Source organism: Coregonus clupeaformis, chromosome 17 (genome assembly GCF_020615455.1).
Source record: "Coregonus clupeaformis isolate EN_2021a chromosome 17, ASM2061545v1, whole genome shotgun sequence".
NCBI classification, from domain to species: domain Eukaryota; kingdom Metazoa; phylum Chordata; class Actinopteri; order Salmoniformes; family Salmonidae; genus Coregonus; species Coregonus clupeaformis.
This window is the reverse complement of record NC_059208.1, coordinates 45,310,807-45,330,306: the sequence shown is the minus strand read 5'-3', so window position 1 is coordinate 45,330,306 and position 19,500 is coordinate 45,310,807. Positions and strand designations below refer to the sequence as shown.

Sequence of the window (19,500 nt, the reverse complement as noted above, 5' to 3'; positions counted from 1 at the left end):
CTTTTTCTATTGACATTCCTTTCGATACATCCATAACAATGAGCTGATGATTTACTCTGGCATAGCTAGAAAAGTTTGCCTTCTCGTCAGGACACTCGTCGACACTGACTGTTAATTGCGAGGAGATCGCATTGCATATCAAACACTAGGCTAGAAGCTAGCTAAATAGTTTGTTGCTAGCAAACCTGCCAATATGACAACTGAATTAAAAAATATCAGAAGCTGAAAACAGCTGGTCAAACTAGAAACATGTGGAAGGATTTGACAGCATAGCGGCGGAGGGGACCTGAGAAATAAATGTATGTTCACCACACACCACGTTAGGTCATCAGATGCTCCAAAAAAATAAGTCTCTGCAAAAAGAAATTAATGCTAGCTAGCTATGTTTTTTCCTCGTTGGACCTGTGTTTACAATGTATCCCATTTCAGTTTGTGTGGTTGTTGGTTTAGCTTTCTGTAACTTTGTAGCAAGTACGGTCTGCATGTGTAGGCGCATATTGCGTCATGATTACAAGGTGTCGCAATATATTTTACAACTGTCCCGTTATCTGATTTTAATGTCCATTTTAGAATGCCCATCTAGCGAAGCAGGATTGAGTATTCAACAATGCTGTGGTATAACTGATAATAAGCTTTCAATGTGATATGCTGTACAGAAGCATCTTGTGGAAATTAAAATTGTCTGACTGCCAGTGGCTCACTCTCTGAGAATCCTGGTGCTGAAACCTACAGTAGTAACATTCATGATTCTCATATGTCACCCTGTTTTCTACGTGGATTATTGGGCTTGCTGGAGTGTATATTTTCCACACAAACCTGGCTTTCGATGGTTGAAGTTATGCCACAGGTCTTTTTACACCGCAAACAGGGATTTTCCCATCAAATAGAGCATGTAAAGTTATATATCTATTCTTGGGAAGATTACTTGGGTCTTTTTGGTCTGCGGCATCATGTTGTTTATGGAAAATAACAAACTTTTGCTTTATAGCCACTGCTGGGCTAAGATAATTTGAGTGACAGGGCTGTGTGTCACACTCCAGTGTCTCTAGTCTCAGCCCAATCAATGGCTCCTCAGTTAGGAAGCTAGCAAGCCAGTCACTAATTAGCACAGCAGCAGTCCAGGGAAGGTAGAAAGTTATGCTTCTCCTCTCATTTGGCACTTGGGAAAACTTGCTGATATCCTGATTGCCATAGCAACACGGACCCAATGTAGAAATGTCAGCCATTATTGCACAGTGTACTTGAGCAGCCCTGCTTATTACACTATGCGACAGGGACAGGGGTTCAGGGGCTAAAGTTCAGATGGATTTGTCAGCTCGTGAAAGCAGTTCCATGCATCTTTAGATCACATTGCATTTATGCATTTATGCGGTAGACATAGTAAGTTTCACCGAAATACACAAATTAAAATGTCTCTATGAAAATGTTGTCGATTACACTAATTGTGTGAGACATTCATTGTGTGAAACCATGTCAAGGTATATAAATGCTGTTATTATGTTTGAGTTGTGGGTGGTAAAACAGGGACTGTGTGGTGTATGGGGAGTGTGGGTGTAGAGAGCTGCCTGGCTAATATTCAGGGGTGCCCTCTGTAAGAGAGCTTATATTGGTACTGAACGTCCCTGGGTGGCGCCAGGTAAAGTGCTGAACGAGAGGTGTGGGTGGCTCCAACTTTATTCGAGCCAGTGAGAGATGGTCTGTGGGGACGGTTGTTCGCTCAGGGGCCAGCTCATGTACTTGTGTCTGTCTGTCTGTCTGCCTGTTAAAGGTCCAATGCAGCCGTTTTTATCTCAATGTCAAATCCTTTCTGGATAACAATGAAGTACCTGGGCCTCCCGAGTGGCGCAGCGGTCTAAGGCACTGCATCGCAGTGCAAGCTGCGTTACTACAGATCCTGGTTCGATAGCGGGCTGTGTCGCAGCCGGCCGTGACCGGGAGTCCCATGAGGCGACGCACAATTGGTCTAGCGTCATCCGGGTTAGGGGAGAGTTTGGCCAGCCGGGCTGTTCTTGTCCCATCGCAATGTAGCGACTCCTGTGGCGGGTCGGGCGCGTGCACGCTGACACGGTCGCCAGGTGTACGGTGTTTCCTCTGACACATTGGTGCAGCTGGCTTCCGGGTTAAGCGTGCATTGTGTCAAGAAGCAGTGCGGCTTGGCGGGGTTGTGTTTCGGAGGATGCACGGCTCTCGACCATTGCAGCGATGGGACAAGACTGTAACTACCAATTGGATATGACGAAATTGTGGAGTAAAATAAAGAACAAAAAAAACAATGAAGTACCTTACTGTGATTGTTTTCAATACAAATATAGCTTCTTAGCAAAGAGCAATTTCTCAAGCAAGAATGTTGCTAGAACTGTCTGGGAGTGGTCTGAGTGGGAGGGGAAAACTGAAAACTAGCTGTTATTGGCAGAGAGGTTTGGAACTCTCTTTCTTATTGGTCTATTAACCAATTTACCGTGATGTCACCAGACAGGCTTAAACTGCATCCCACCAAAACATTCAGAAATTTCAGGCAGTCTTTTCAAACAGCTCTTACAATAAAAGGGCATTATCATAATTTTCACTATTTCACAGTATTATTCCAACCTCATAGTGTGGAAGTATATATAAAACACAGGGAAATCACGTTTTTGACTGCACTGAGCCTTTAAAGGTGCAATATACAGGAATCGCTCCGCAATTTCCTGATTGCTAAAATTCAAATAGTTTGCCTAATTTCAGTGTATGTGACAAAACAAGCAATGTGTAGAGAATCATTGTACCATCTAAACCGCTGTGAAATAACCAAAAATATTGTATTTCCAGCTGTTTGAAGCTGGTGTACAAAACCAAAAGTAAAAGACGCAAAAACGAAACGTAAGAACGGGAAGCATAGAAATAATGCACATAGAACATATCTATCGTGTCTTAGACTTGCTTTCAACCAGAATGACAAATCTATAACTCACATTTCTATGTGAATTTGGTTGGGTCGCCCAAAAAGTTACATATTGCAGCTTTAAGCCAAATATATGGTAGAAAAGACAAGTGTCGTCCTGGTGGGTCGCAGACACTCTTCTGTGCCACTCCACTATTACCAACGCACACTTCATTTTATAATAATAATAATATGCCATTTAGCAGACGCTTTTATCCAAAGCGACTTACAGTCATGCGTGCATACATTTTTGTGTATGGGTGGTCCCGGGGATCGAACCCACTATCCTGGCATTACAAGCGCCGTGGTCTACCAGCTGAGCTACAGAGGACCACATTTTGTCTGCTTTGCCGTCACTTATGTCTGCGACCCACCAGGACAACACTTTCCTTTTCTAACATAAATTGGACTTTTGTCTGTCTGTCTCGCTGTCTGTCTGTCTGTCCGTCTGTTGGTCCGTCCGTTTGTCAGTCTGTCTATCTTTTGCCAATGAACAATGTCTGCTACTCTGATATCTCTCTGTTCAGCTCTCTTCATATACCAAGCTGTATTTTTCTCTCTTCCATGTGTCTGTACTGGGCTTGAATGAGTCCACCTGGCCACTGTTTTTTACAACCTAAGCCTTTCATCCCCCCCAAATCTTTAAATGCCCATATCGGAAGTTATTTTGCTCACCCCTACAACTACTGCTGCATGCTTCGTAGATAGTTTCATCATTAAACTCCTTCACATCTTCATCCCTTGTTACCTGTTGGCAACAATGAGAGCATCTCTTAAAATACCTACCGCAGCATGAGTCACTAAAATCCCATCACTACTGTACTTATTAAAAATACACACTGCATCCCACTACGTGTACAGAGTAAAAGGTCAATTTAAACAGAAACAGGCAGAGAAGAGAACTGACTAAATAAGCATCATGTTTGCTTATATTAAGCTTATGTTTGATTAATGTGTGAATGAATAGTTGGGTGGGTGGGTGGGTGGGTGGGTGTATAGTTTGTGGACAATGTTTTAGTTAACATTGCTTGGTTTTTAAGGTTTGCTGCTGGGTGGATGGATGGATGGACATACAGTTAGGTCCAGAATTATTGGCACCCTTGATAAAGATGAGAAAAAAAGACTATAAAATAAAAAATACAAATACTGAGCTATACAATACCTTCATAAAGTATTCACACCCCTTGACTTTTTCCCCATTTTGTTGTGTTACAGCCTGAATTTAAAATGATTCAAAATTTTGTGTCACTGGCCTACACACAATACCCCATAATGTCGAAGTGGAATTATGTTTTTAGACAATTTTACTAATTCATAAAAAATGTAAAGTTGAAATGTCTTGAGTCCGTAAGTATTCAACCCCTTTGTTATGGGAAGCCTAAATAAGTTCAGGAGTAAATATTTGCTTAACAAGTCACATAATCTCTGTACCCCACAGATAATTGTAAGGTCCCTCAGTCGAGCAGTGAATTTCAATAACAGATTCAACCACAAAGACCAGCAAGGTTTTCCAATGCCTCGCAAAGAAGGGCACCTATTGCTAGTTGGGTAAAAAAAAAAAATTATGCAGACATTGAATATCCCTTTGAGCATGGTGAAGATATTAATTAGTCTTTGGATGGTGTATCAATACACCCAGTCACTACAAAAATACAGGCATCCTTCCTAACTCAGTTGCCGGTGAGGAAGGAAACCAATCAGTGATTTCACCATGAGGCCAATGGTGACTTGAATAAAGTTAGAGTTTAATGGCTGTGATAGGAGAAAACTGAGGCACTAAGGCACTAAAGTAAATCTGCAAAAAATGTGGCAAAGAAATTAACTATGTCCTGGATACAAAGTGTTATGTTTGGGGCAAATCCAACACAACACATCACTGAGTACTACTCTTCATATTTTCTAGCATGGTGGTGGCTGCATCATGTTATGGGTATGCTTGTCATTGACAAGGACTAAGGACTAGGGAGTTTTTTACAATAAAAATAAACTTCATAGAGTTAAGCACAGGCAAAATACCTAGAGGAAAACCTGTTTCAGTCTGCTTTCCAACAGACACTGGAAGACAAATTCACCTTTCAGCAGGACAATAACCTAAAACACAAGGCCAAATATACACTGGAGTTGCTTACCAAGACGGCATTGAACGTTCCTGAGTGGCCTAGTTACAGTTTTGACTTAAATCGGCTTGAAATTCTATGGCAAGACTTGAAAATGGCTTTCTAGCAATGATCAATAACTAACTTGACAGAGCTTAAAGAATAATGGGTAACTATTGTACAATCCAGGTGTGCAAAGCTCTTAGAGACTTGATTCTAACATGTATTGACTCAGGGGTGTGAATACTTATGTAAATTAGATTTCTGTATTTCATTTTCTATTATTTTGCAAACATTTCCAAAAACATGTTTTCACTTTGTCGTTATGGGATATTGTGTGTAGATGGGTGAGAAAAAAAATATACTTAATCCATTTTGAATTCAGGCTGTAACACAACAAAATGTGGAATAAGTTAAGGGCTATGAATACTTTCTGAAGGCATGTATTTGTACTGGACTTGAATGAATCCACCTGGCCATTGTTTTTGGACCCCATACCTACTTTAAAATATGGTGGTGGATCTTTGATGTTATGGGGCTATTTTGCTTCCACTGGTCCTGGGGCTCTTGTTAAGGTCAACGGCATCATAAACTTTACCCATTACCAGGACATGTTAGCCAAAAACCTGTTTGCCTCTCCCAGGAGGCTGAAACTTGTAGGCAAGTGGATCTTCCAGCAAGATAATAACCCCACGCACACATCAAAATCCACAAATAAATTGTTAAATGACAACAAAATCAACATATTGCAATGGCCATCTCAGTCTCCGGACTTGAACCCCATTGGAAACCTGTGGTTTGAATTGAAGAAGGCAGTCCATTTTTGTCTCGGGACTTGAACCCCATTGGAAACCTGTGGTTTGAATTGAAGAAGGCAGTCCATAAGTGCAGATGAAGGATATCAAGGATCTGGAAAGATTCTGTATGGAGGAATGGTCTAAGATCCCTCCCAATGTGATCTCCATTCTCATAAAACTTTTTAGAAAAAGGCTTAGTGCCATTATCCTCGCAAGGTCAGCTATTGAAAACAGGGGTGCCAATCAATTTGACCCCTATCTTTTTGGTTAAAAGATTATTGCTTGTTAAACAAAATCTCTTTCTCTGAGAAATGAAAAGTAATATAATTTTCCCCCAATTCTTTTTGCATACAATATAGCTCAGTAGTTGTATTATTTATGTTATACAATCTTTTTTGCTCATCTTTATTAAGGGTGCCAATAATTCTGGACCTGACTGTAGATGGCTTTAATGATGATTCACTGAAAGATACGAAGGTACTCAGAGGATATTCCAGGGGACCATTTGCAGCATCTTCAAGGTTAATTTGCAGGGATTCTCCTGCTGTCCCATGTCCACAGTGGGAGGTTAGACAGAGTTCTAACCACAGGGGAATATGATCTGTTTCTCCATGTCTGAGTGAAATGGATATATGGCCAGTTTGGCCACACATGTAAATCCCAAGACACACAGTCGTGGTTACAAACAAAGATTCGTATACAGGCGTGTGTTTGACTCTGACTCACACACACTCACAAACATGTAAATACACTATATATACTGTACAAAAGTATGTGGACACCCCTTCAAATAATGGATTCGGCTGTTTCAGCCACACCCGTTGCTGACAGGTGTATAAAATCGAGCACACAGCCATGCAATCTCCATAGACAAACATTGGCAGTAGAATGGCCTTACTGAAGAGCTCAGTGACTTTCAACGTGGCACCGTCATAGGATGCCACCTTTCCAACAAGTCAGTTCGTCAAATATCTGCCCTGCTAGAGCTGCCCCGGTCAACTGTAAGTGCTGTTATTGTGAAGTGGAAATGTCTAGGAGCAACAACAGCTCAGCCGCGAAGTGATAGGCCACACAAGCTCACAGAACGGGACCACCGAGTGCTGAAGCGTGTACTGCATAAAAATCGTCTGTCCTCGGTTGCAACACTCACTACCGAGTTCCAAAATGCCTCTGGAAGCAACATCAGCACAAGAACTGTTCGTCGGGAGCTTCATGAAATGGGTTTCCATGGCCGAGCAGCCGCACACAAGCCTAAGATCATCATGCGCAATGCCAAGCAACGGCTGGAATGGTGTAAAGCTCGCCGCCATTGGACTATGGAGCAGTGGAAACGTGTTCTCTGGAGTGATGACTCACGCATCACCATCTGGGAGTCTGACGGATGAATCTGGGTTTGGCGGATGCCAGGAGAACGCTACCTGCCCCAATGCATAGTGCCAACTGTAAAGATTGGTGGAGGAGGAATAATGGTCTGGGGCTGTTTGTCATGATTCGGGCTGGGCCCGATAGTTGTGGCAACAGTTTGGGGAAGGCCTTTCCTGTTTCAGCATGACAATGCCCAATGCACAACCGAGGTACATACAGAAATGGTTTGTCGAGATCGGTGTGGAAGAACTTGACTTGGCCTGCACAGAGCGCTGACCTCAACCCCATCAAACACCTTTGGGATGAATTGGAACACCGACTGCAAGCCAGGCCTAACAGCCCAACATCAGTGCCCGACCTCACTAATGCTCTTGTGGCTGAATGGAAGTCCCCGCAACATCTAGTGGAAAGCCTTCCCAGAAGAGTGGAGGCTGTTATAGCAGCAAAGGGGGGACCAACTCCATATTAATGCCCATGATTTTGGAATGAGATGTTCGACGATCATGTGTCCACATACTTTTGGTCATGTAGTGTATATGTGGGAGATATATTATGTACAACCTACCTAAAAGCAAGAGATCGCTATGTGCACAGGTAAGATCAGGGATATTGCCGCTGCGTATTGAAACAGGTCGGTATAATGGTGAAATAGAAGAGGAAAGATGATGTAACTATTGTGACCTCAAAGAAATAGAGAATGAAATTAATTTTATCCTCTATTCACCTTTCTATCACGATATGCGCTTGTCCTTATTCCAGAAACTCCACCAGATATACCCTGGCATTATGTGGCTGAGCGATGAGGAGAAACTTAAATGTATTTTTGTTCATTGTGTATTTCCGTTTGCGGAATTTTTAGATAAAGCCTGGAATAAAAGAAAAAGGGCGGCCTATAATTAAATTATAAAATATAGATTGTGTGTAGGCCTGTCTCACACTTGAATATTCTCTTTGTGCCAGACTTGGTTCAAATACCTTCCGTTTAATTTTTCTGTATTTATTTATCTGTATATATTGTTATTCTAGGGACATCATTATTGGTTGGATTACCTGATTTACTATGCTGAACAAAAATATAAACGCAACATGTAAAATGTTGGTCCCATGTTTCATGAGCTGAAATAAAAGATCCCAGAAATGTTCCAAACGCACAGAAAGCGTATTTCTCTCAAATTTTGTGCACACATTTGTTTACATCCCTGTTAGTGAGCATTTCTCCTTTGACAAGATAATCCATCCACTTGACAGGTGTGGCATATCAAGAAGCTGATTATAAACAGCATGATCTGATCATTACAAAGGTGCACCTTGTGCTGGGGACAGTTGTCTCAAGTTTTGAGGGAGCGTGCAATTGGCATGCTGACTGCAGGAATGTCCACCAGAGCTGTTGACAGAGAATTGAATGTTCATTTCGCTACCAAAAGCCACCTCCAATGTCGTTGTAGATAATTTGTCCGTAAGTCCAACCGGCCTCACAACCGCAGACCACGTGTAACCACTCCAGCCTAGGACCTCCACATCCGGCTTCTTCATCTGCGGGATCGTCGGAGACCAGCCACCGGGACAGCTGATAAAACTGTTGGTTTGCACAACCGAAGAATTTCTGCACATACTGTCAGAAACCGTCTCAGGTAAGCTCATCTGCGTGCTCGTCGTCCTCTCGAGGGTCTTGACCTGACTGCAGTTTGGCGTCGTAACCGAATTCAGTGGGCAAATGCTCACCTTCGATGGCCACTAGCACGCTGGAGAAGTGTGCTCTTCACGGAACAATCCCGGTTTCAACTGTACCGGGCAGATGGCAGACAGTGTGTATGGCGACATGTGGGCAAGCGGTTTGCTGATGTCAACATAGTGAACAGAGTGCCACATGGTGGAGGTGGGGTTATGGTATGGGCAGGGATAAACTACGGACATGAACACAATTGCATTTTATCTATGGCAATTTGAATGCACAGAGATACCGTGACGAGATCCTGAGGCCCAATGTTGTGCCATTCATCCGCCGCCATCACCTCATGTTTCAGCATGATAATGCACGACTCTGTACACAATTCCTGGAAGCTGAAAATGTCCCAGTTCTTCCATGGCCTGTATACTCACCAGACATGTCACCACCCTTTGAGCATGTTTGGGATGCTCTGGATTGACGTGTACGACAGCGTTTTTCAGTTCCCGCCAATATCCAGCAACTTCCCACAGCCATTTAAGAGGAGTGGGACAACATTCCACACACCACAATCAACAGCCTGATCAACTCAATGCGAAGGAGATGTGTAGCGCCGCATGAGGCAAATGGTGTTCACACCAAATACTGACTGGTTTTCTGATCCACGCCCGTACCTTTCTTTTAAGGTATCTGTGACCAACAGATGCATATCTGTATTCCCAGTCATGTGAAATCCATAGATTAGAGCCTAATTAATTAATTGACTGTAAATTGACTGATTTCCTTATATGAACTGTAACTCAGCAAAATCTTTGAAATTGTTGCATGTTGTGTTTATGTTTTTGTTCTGTGTATTATGTATTGAGTTCTTTTTCACTCTTTCTGTGGTGCACACTACACAGATTTTTACATTTACATTTACATTTACGTCATTTAGCAGACGCTCTTATCCAGAGCAACTTACAAATTGGTGCATTCACCTTATAGCCAGTGGGATAACCACTTTTATTTTTTTTTGGGGGGGGTTGAAGGATTACTTTATCCTATCCCAGGTATTCCTTAAAGAGGTGGGGTTTCAAGTGTCTCCGGAAGTTGGTGAATGACTCCGCTGTCCTAGCGTCGTGAGGGAGCTTGTTCCACCATTGGGGTGCCAGAGCAGCGAACAGTTTTGACTGGGCTGAGCGGGAACTGTGCTTCCGCAGAGGTAGGGGGGCCAGCAGGCCAGATGTGGATGAACGCAATGCCCTCATTTGGGTGTAGGGACTGATCAGAGCCTGAAGGTACGGAGGTGCCGTTCCCCTCACAGCTCCGTAGGCAAGCACCATGGTCTTGTAGCAGATGCGAGCTTCAACTGGAAGCCAGTGGAGTGTGCGGAGGAGCGGGGTGACGTGAGAGAACTTGGGAAGGTTGAACACCAGACGGGCTGCGGCATTCTGGATGAGTTGTAGGGGTTTAATGGCACAGGCAGGGAGCCCAGCCAACAGCGAGTTGCAGTAATCCAGACGGGAGATGACAAGTGCCTGGATTAGGACCTGTGCCGCTTCCTGTGTAAGGCAGGGTCGTACTCTCCGAATGTTGTAGAGCATGAACCTACAGGATCGGGTCACCTCCTTGATGTTAGCGGAGAACGACAGGGTGTTGTCCAGGGTCACGCCAAGGCTCTTCGCACTCTGGGAGGAGGACACAACGGAGTTGTCAACCGTGATGGCGAGATCATGGAACGGGCAGTCCTTCCCCGGGAGGAAGAGCAGCTTCGTCTTGCCGAGGTTCAGCTTGAGGTGGTGATCCGTCATCCACACTGATATGTCTGCCAGACATGCAGAGATGCGATTCGCCACCTGGTTATCAGAAGGGGGAAAGGAGAAGATTAGTTGTGTGTCGTCTGCGTAGCAATGATAGGAGAGGCCATGTGAGGATATGACAGAGCCAAGTGACTTGGTGTATAGCGAGAATAGGAGAGGGCCTAGAACTGAGCCCTGGGGGACACCAGTGGTGAGAGCACGTGGTGCGGAGACAGATTCTCGCCACGCCACTTGGTAGGAGCGACCGGTCAGGTAGGACGCAATCCAAGAGTGAGCCGCGCCAGAGATGCCCAACTCTGAGAGGGTGGAGAGGAGGATCTGATGGTTCACAGTATCAAAGGCAGCAGACAGGTCTAGAAGGACAAGAGCAGAGGAGAGAGAGTTAGCTTTAGCAGTGCGGAGAGCCTCCGTGACACAGAGAAGAGCAGTCTCAGTTGAATGACCAGTCTTGAAACCTGACTGGTTTGCATCAAGAAGGTAATTCTGAGAGAGATAGCAAGAGAGTTGGCTAGAGACGGCACGCTCAAGAGTTTTGGAGAGAAAATAAAGAAGGGATACTGGTCTGTAGTTGTTGACATCAGAGGGATCGAGTGTTGGTTTTTTGAGAAGGGGTGCAACTCTCGCTCTCTTGAAGACGGAAGGGACATAGCCAGCGGTCAAGGATGAGTTGATGAGCGAGGTGAGGTAAGGGAGAAGGTCACCGGAGATGGTCTGGAGAAGAGAGGAGGGGATAGGGTCAAGCGGGCAGGTTGTTGGGCGGCCGGCCGTCACAAGTCGCAAGATTTCATCTGGAGAGAGAGGGGAGAAAGAAGTCAAAGCATAGGGTAGGGCAGTGTGAGCAGGACCAGCAGTGTCATTTGACTTAACAAACGAGGATCGGATGTCGTCAACCTTCTTTTCAAAATGGTTGACGAAGTCATCCACAGAGAGGGAGGAGGGGGGGGGGATTCAGAAGGGAGGAGAAGGTGGCAAAGAGCTTCCTAGGGTTAGAGGCAGATGCTTGGAATTTAGAGTGGTAGAAAGTGGCTTTAGCAGCAGAAACAGATGAAGAAAATGTAGAGAGGAGGGAGTGAAAACAGATGGTAGGAGAGTGGATATAACAGAGATTTGATGCCGCTCCTCCTCCCTCAATCTTTCTAGATGAACCTGATAGCAGGAGGCTTCTATGACGGGGTGATGCTTTACTCTCAGGCCCTGAACGAGACCATGGCAGAGGGAGGGGGCCGGCCGCGAGGGGACACCGTCACCAAGAGGATGTGGAACCGCACATACCATGGTGAGTCAATGCAGATACACACACACACAATTGCCGTACCAATACAATATTCCAAACTTGTTTTGAGTAGTGCCATACCGTCCATTTAAAATGATATGGTTGTTTTTGGTAAGATCTCCATTATTTTGCTGACTTTAAGGCCTGTGCATTGGACAGAAAATGTCACCCATCATCTGTAGAAAACTTTTAGAAAAAAAAGTGCTATTTAGAACCTAAAAGAGCTCTACCTAGTGCTTTTATAGTGAACGTATTACTGCCACACCGGCGGTCACGAGTCATGACTGCAGTCAAATTCCTACTCACGGTAATTAGGCTTCTCTAAGCTCTAATGCTGCTGATGGTCATTAGTAGCCTACTAAACTTGCTAACTGCCTGGTACTCAGCACTCTATTCACTCTGACATCAATGCAAATGTAATCGACATTTAATCAAACACTTAATGAGAGCCCATGAGCTCATGTTGCACAACATTTCTATAGGCAATTGCGTGAGAAAATAGAGTTTTGATTACCTCTACTAAAAAGAGGAGGATCCCATCAGCTTTCTATAGGCTAGGCCTACTATATTTATTTCTCAGCGTTCCTAATATTAAGCACATTGCTTCTCTTTACAACAGGAGTATAGCCTACCTGGCTGGCATGAAAATGAACCACGGCAAAAGCGTCCTCCATTCACTATGTCGTTTTTTTCCCTGCCCCTGTTTTGAGACAGGTGCATGATAAGGGTCCATTCTATATCAAAACAAATTTCACACATATATTATTTAGTATATGTAAAGACAAGATTAAATCAAGAATAGTCTGATGGGTGACAATATATTATCACTTGTGAATGATGCCCAGCTTGTGTGCAGTAAGGCAAGAAACAGCGCATGCCTTTTTGTTGCGACTTTTTCAAATCATAGTCGCACACCTCATGTAGCCTAGCACATAGGCCTGTATGCTTCATAAGGTTTGTACCACAACTAAAGTGGCCAAATAACTTCTTAAAATTAAGCACATTAATCCGCTTTACAACGGGGGTCGCGCCTAACTGGCATACATATGCAGCGCTTGAGTTTCAAGTTTGGGGAAGATCATTTTCACCATAAAAATGCACCTTTATAATAAAAGCATTACATGCATAATCGAATTTGCGGTCACTTTTGAGAATGGTGTTTTCCCGCTAATTGATTGTATTTTGGAACATTCGCGCTTCTAGCCTACTGCCGTGTGCACATTGCTCCGCTTATAATGTGAAGAAATTGCCTAATAGTTTATCAACATTTTAAGCTAAACATTCTGATCTATTGCGTAAGCCTCATTGCTTTTTGAGGGATTTTTAAGCTAGTGGTTGAATTAATTTGGGATCTATCGCAACCCACAACTGTCCCAGACTATGTTTGGAATATTTATTTCTCGCACAGAATAGGTCAACTTTTGTACTATGGGGGATAGTAGATTGACAATGTGGACATTTCTTCCATCATCTTCAATATGCGCCTTGGAATTTGATAAGGACGCGCGCAGTTGTGTCCCCACTGTGTCTTTCTTCACTTATAGCCTGTAAGAAGGACCCAATCACGTGACAGGCATTGGCTAATAAGAATTGAGATACAATGCATTCGGAAAGTATTCAGACTCCTTGACGTTTTCCACATTTTGTTACATTACAGCCTTATTCTAAAATAGATTAAATTGTTTTTTCCCCCTCATCAATCTACACACAATACCCCATAATGACAAAGCAAAAACAGGTTTTTAGACATTTTTGCAAATGTATATAAAAAGAAACTGAACTATTCAGATGCTTTGCTCAGTACTTTATTGAAGCACCTTTGGCAGCGATTACAGCCTCAAGCCTTCTTGGGTATGACGCTACAAGCTTGGCACACCTCTATTTGGGGAGTTTCTCCCTTTCTTCTCTGCAGATCCTCTCAAGCTCTGTCAAGTTTGATGGGGAGTGTCGCTGCACAGCTATTTTCAGGTGTTACGAAGCCCGTGGCTCTAAACGTCTAGGGTGGATGGACATGAGACCCGTAACATAAATCATGCAAATTATAAGTGTGGCATGGAACAGTGAGAAGGAAAAACTACACGACAACCATAAACTACCGTCAAACACAAATGGTTTATTTCTGAACACACGGTAAAGGATTGGGAAAAAGGGCTGAGCAGGACCCAAGAAATGAAACAATAGTGTAAAACACCCCTAAACTGATCTTGCCTGCCTCAAGAACCGCTAGGCTACTGCTACCATACAAAAATACAGTGGGTGGTCCGCTCAGGTCTAACTAGTGTTTATAGACAGTTCTTTCTACGGGAAATGTATGCCCAAGGGCAGCTAGCTCAAACTCCCCTTTTCCCAGAAACACACAATAGTTACCAAACAGAGTAACCAGCAACTTAGTGAGTACTCTAAACAAAGGACATCACAGTATCCATTACTCACATACAAAACAGTAGTCTAACAGAATTACCAATCATAGTAAACAGCACTTAGTGAGTAATCAAAAACAGGACACCACCGTGTCCATACTCACATACGGAAATATTCTCTCTCTCAACAAACACAAGACTGGTTTTTATACAATGGGATGTGTGATTGAACAAACGAGTAACAGGTGGTGCAATGCACAGGAATGTTCACTGATTGGTCCAATCAGCAGACACCTCAACGACCACCAATCAGGAACATACAGGACACCTGTGATTAGGGCAGAAGGAGTAGAAACACACAAAAACACAGGATACCTGTATCCGTAACACTCCCACCCTTAAAAGAGCAAACCACAATGGTTTGCGACACACGTACTATCACAACACCCAAAATTCAATAATCATCCTGCCGGGATAACAAAACCTAGATCATTACACACGAGACAAAGCATCTGCCAACACATTATCCAACCCCTTTTTGTGGCGGATCTCCAAATTATAATTTTGCACGACAAGTGCCCAACGCATAAGGCGTTGGTTCTGGTTGTACATCCGGTGGAGAAAAACTAAGGGGTTATGGTCAGTATACACCAGAGGTGTGGACTCGAGTCATGTGACTTGGACTCGAGTCAGACTCGAGTCATGAATTTGATGACTTCAGACTCGACTCGACAAAATGTACAAAGACTTGCAACTCGACTTGGACTTTAACATCAATGACTCGTGACTTGACTTGGACTTGCGCCTTTTGGCTCGAGAAGACTTGCTACGAGGACTTGTAATGACTTGCAAAGGCTTGCTAAGAGGACTTGAAATGACTCGAAACTAAAATGTAGGACTTTGGACTCGACTTGAGACTTGATGGCTTTGACTTTTGACTCGACTTGGGACTTGCCTCATCTTTGACTCGACTTGACTCGGGACTCGAGGGCAAAGACTTGAGACTTACTTGTGACTTGCATAACAATGACTTTGTCCCACCTCTGGTATACACTATCACTGGTAATGCACTGGAACCAACATAAACTTCAAAGTGCTGCAGAGCTAACAACAAAGCTAGAGCTTCTTGTTCAATGGTGGAATAGTTTGTCTGACATTTGTTAAATTTCCGTGAAAAATAACAGACAGGATGGTCCACTCCACTCTGGTCTTGCTGCAGTAGAACAGCCCCAGCACCTCTGGCACTTGCATCTACCTCCAGTTTAAACGGTCGTTCAAAATCTGGCGCAGCAAGAACAGGAGTACTACATAAGAGTGCTTTAGCAGTGTTGAAAGCAGTACGACACCCTTCAGACCATACAAATTTTCTCGCCGGACTGAGCAAATCCGTTAATGGAGCAACTACAGCAGAGAAATTTTTACAGAAACTACGGTAGTAGCCAACCATCCCTAAAAAGCGGCGTAGCTCTCTTCTGGTGGTAGGTGCGGGAAATGTGTTTATAGCTGAGACCTTGGCATCTACAGGGCGCACCTGACCATGGCCGACCTGTTTACCAAGATAAGTAACAGTGGCCTTCCCAAACTCACACTTTGCTAAGTTCAGGGTTAGAGAAGCGGTTGCTAGACGTTCACACACTACCCTTAGAGTTTTAACATGATCAGACCACTCAGTTGAATAAATTACCAGATCATCAAGGTAAGCACTACAATTAGGAACTCCAGCCAATACTGTGTTAACCAGGCGTTGGAAAGTGGCTGGTGCGTTCCGCATCCCAAATGCCATGACAGCATATTGTAGGAAGTGATCTGGGGTCACAAAGGCAGAGATGTCGGAGGCACGTGGGGTTAACGGCACCTGCAAGTAACCTTTTAGAAGATCTAGTTTGGTTACATAAGTAGCAGCACCAACAGTATCAATACAGTCATCCAGTCTGGGTAACGGGAACGAGTCGGGCACTGTGACAGCATTGACTTTCCGATAGTCCGTACATAATCTGGATGTCCCATCAGGTTTAGGAACCAGAATGCACGGAGAACTCCAAGGACTTGAACTTGGCATAGCCAGGTTATTCTCCAGCAAATAACCGACCTCACCCCTCATTATCTTTCTCTTAGCGACGTTGACACGATAAGCATGTTGCTTGATAGGTGCAAGCGTTTCCAACATTAATGTCATGTTCTAACACATTTGTACATGTAGGAACATCATTAAAAAGACATGGAAAGCTGTGTAATAGTCTCACAATATCATCTGACTGTCTGTCCGTTAAATGAATCAGGCTTGACGGGAGAGACAGCAGCATCTCTGAATTGGGCAATCTAGCACACTGCTGCTGAGTATTGCGCAACTCCAAACCATCTCCGTCCACATCATTAACATGACCTCCCACTACAGCCGTAGCAGCAATAGAGACAGCCGACTCGGCCAGTTTCTCTGGACTGTCTACCTGAGTGACGGGTCTGGTGTGGTATGTCTTCAACATGTTAACGTGGCACACACGAGATTGGCGTTTTCTATCAGGAGTCAAATCAAATCAAAATCAAATTTTATTGGTCACATGCGCCGAATACAACAGGTGCAGACATTACAGTGAAATGCTTACTTACAGCCCTTAACCAACAGTGCATTTATTTTAAACAAAAAAGTAAGAATAAAACAACAACAAAAAAGTGTTGAGAAAAAAAGAGCAGAAGTAAAATAAAGTGACAGTAGGGAGGCTATATATACAATAAAATAAAGTGACAGTAGGGAGGCTATATATACAGGGGGGTACCGTTGCATAGTCAATGTGCGGGGGCACCGGCTAGTTGAGGTAGTTGAGGTAATATGTACATGTGGGTAGAGTTAAAGTGACTATGCATAAATACTTAACAGAGTAGCAGCAGCGTAAAAAGGATGGGGTGGGGGGGCAGTGCAAATAGTCCGGGTAGCCATGATTAGCTGTTCAGGAGTCTTATGGCTTGGGGGTAGAAGCTGTTGAGAAGTCTTTTGGACCTAGACTTGGCACTCCGGTACCGCTTGCCGTGCGGTAGCAGAGAGAACAGTCTATGACTAGGGTGACTGGAGTCTTTGACAATTTTGAGGGCCTTCCTCTGACACCGCCTGGTATAGAGGTCCTGGATGGCAGGGAGCTTTGCCCCAGTGATGTACTGGGCCGTACGCACTACCCTCTGTAGTGCCTTGCGGTCAGAGGCCAAGCAGTTGCCATACCAGGCGGTGATGCAACCAGTCAGGATGCTCTCGATGGTGCAGCTGTAGAATTTTTTGAGGATCTGAGGACCCATGCCAAATCTTTTTAGTCTCCTGAGGGGGAATAGGCTTTGTCGTGCCCTCTTCACGACTGTCTTGGTGTGTTTGGACCATGATAGTTCGTTGGTGATGTGGACACCAAGGAACTTGAAGCTCTCAACCTGTTCCACTACAGCCCCGTCGATGAGAATGGGGGCGTGCTCAGTCCTCTTTTTTTTTTCTGTAGTCCACAATCATCTCCTTTGTCTTGGTCACGTTGAGGGAGAGGTTGTTGTCCTGGCACCACACGGCCAGATCTCTGACCTCCTCCCTATAGGCTGTCTCATCGTTGTCGGTGATCAGGCCTACCACTGTTGTGTCGTCGGCAAACTTAATGATGGTGTTGGAGTCGTGCCTGGCCATGCAGTCATGGGTGAACAGAGATTACAGGAGGGGACTGAGCACGCACCCCTGAGGGGCCCCCGTGTTGAGGATCAGTGTGGCAGATGTGTTGTTACCTACCCTTACCACCTGGGGGCGGCCCGTCAGGGAAGTCCAGGATCCAGTTGCAGAGGGAGGTGTTTAGTCCCAGGATCCTTAGCTTAGTGATGAGCTTAGAGGGCACTATGGTGTTGAATGCTGAGCTGTAGTCAATGAATAGCATTCTCACGTAGGTGTTCCTCTTGTCCAGGTGGGAAAGGGCAGTGTGGAGTGCGATAGAGATTGCATCATCTGTGGATCTGTTGGGGCGGTATGCAAATTGGAGTGGGTCTAGGGTTTCTGGGATTATGCTGTTGATGTGAGCCATGACCAGTCTTTCAAAGCACTTCATGGCTACAGACGTCAGTGCTACGGGTCGGTAGTCATTTAGGCAGGTTATCTTAGAGTTCTTGGGCACGGGGACTATGGTGGTCTGCTTGAAACATGTTGGTATTACAGACTCAGTCAGGGACATGTTGAAAATGTCAGTGAAGACACTTGCCAGTTGGTCAGCACATGCTCGGAGTACACGTCCTGGTAATCCGTCTGGCCCTGCGGCCTTGTGAATGTTGACCTGCTTAAAAGTCTTACTCACATCGGCTACGGAGAGCGTGATCACATAGTCGTCCGGAACAGCTGGTGCTCTCATGCATGCTTCAGTGTTGCTTGCCTCGAAGCGAGCATAGAAGTGGTTTAGCTCGTCTGGTAGGCTTGTGTCACTGGGCAGCTCGCGGCTGTGCTTCCCTTTGTAGTCTGTAATAGTTTTCAAGCCCTGCCACATCCGACGAGCGTCAGAGCCAGTGTAGTATGATTCAATCTTAGACCTGTATTGACTCTTTGCCTGTTTGATGGTTCGTTGGAGGTCATAGCGGGATTTCTTATAAGCGTCCGGGTTAGAGTCCCGTTCCTTGAAAGCGGCAGCTCTACCCTTTAGCTCAGTGCGGATGTTTCCTGTAATCCATGGCTTCTGGTTGGGGTATGTACGTACGGTCACTGTGGGGACGACATCATCGATGCACTTATTGATGAAGCCAGTGACTGATGTGGTGTACTCCTCAATGCTGTCTGAAGAATCCCGGAACATGTTCCAGTCTGTGCTAGCAAAACAGTCCTGTAGCTTAGCATCTGCGTCATCTGACCACTTTTTTATTAGCCGAATCACTGGTGCTTCCTGCTTCAGTTTTTGCTTATAAGCAGGAATCAGGAGGATAGAGTTATGGTCAGATTTGCCAAATGGAGGGCGAGGGAGAGCTTTGTATGCGTCTCTGTGTGTGGAGTAAAGGTGGTCTAGAGTTTTTTCCCCTCTGGTTGCACATTTAACATGCTGGTAGAAATGAGGTAGAACGGATTTAAGTTTCCCTGCATTAAAGTCCCCGGCTACTAGGAGCGCTGCATCTGGATGAGCGTTTTCCTGTTGATTAATGGCCTTGTACAACTCATTCAGTGCAATCTTAATGCCAGCATTGGTTTGTGGTGGTAAATAGACAGCTATGAAAAATATAGATGAAAACT

At 44.5% G+C, this 19,500-nt stretch overlaps 1 protein-coding gene across 1 annotated transcript in view; it reads left to right on the top strand.

The window, feature by feature from the left end:
• Nucleotides 1–19,500, top strand: part of LOC121586904 (atrial natriuretic peptide receptor 1) — a 148,543-nt gene that overhangs the window by 53,586 nt on the left and 75,457 nt on the right. Inside the window, exon 5 of the mRNA XM_041903947.2 lies at nucleotides 11,787–11,922. Within this exon, the coding sequence (XP_041759881.2) occupies nucleotides 11,787–11,922 (136 nt within the window). The remainder of the gene's footprint in view (nucleotides 1–11,786; nucleotides 11,923–19,500) is intronic.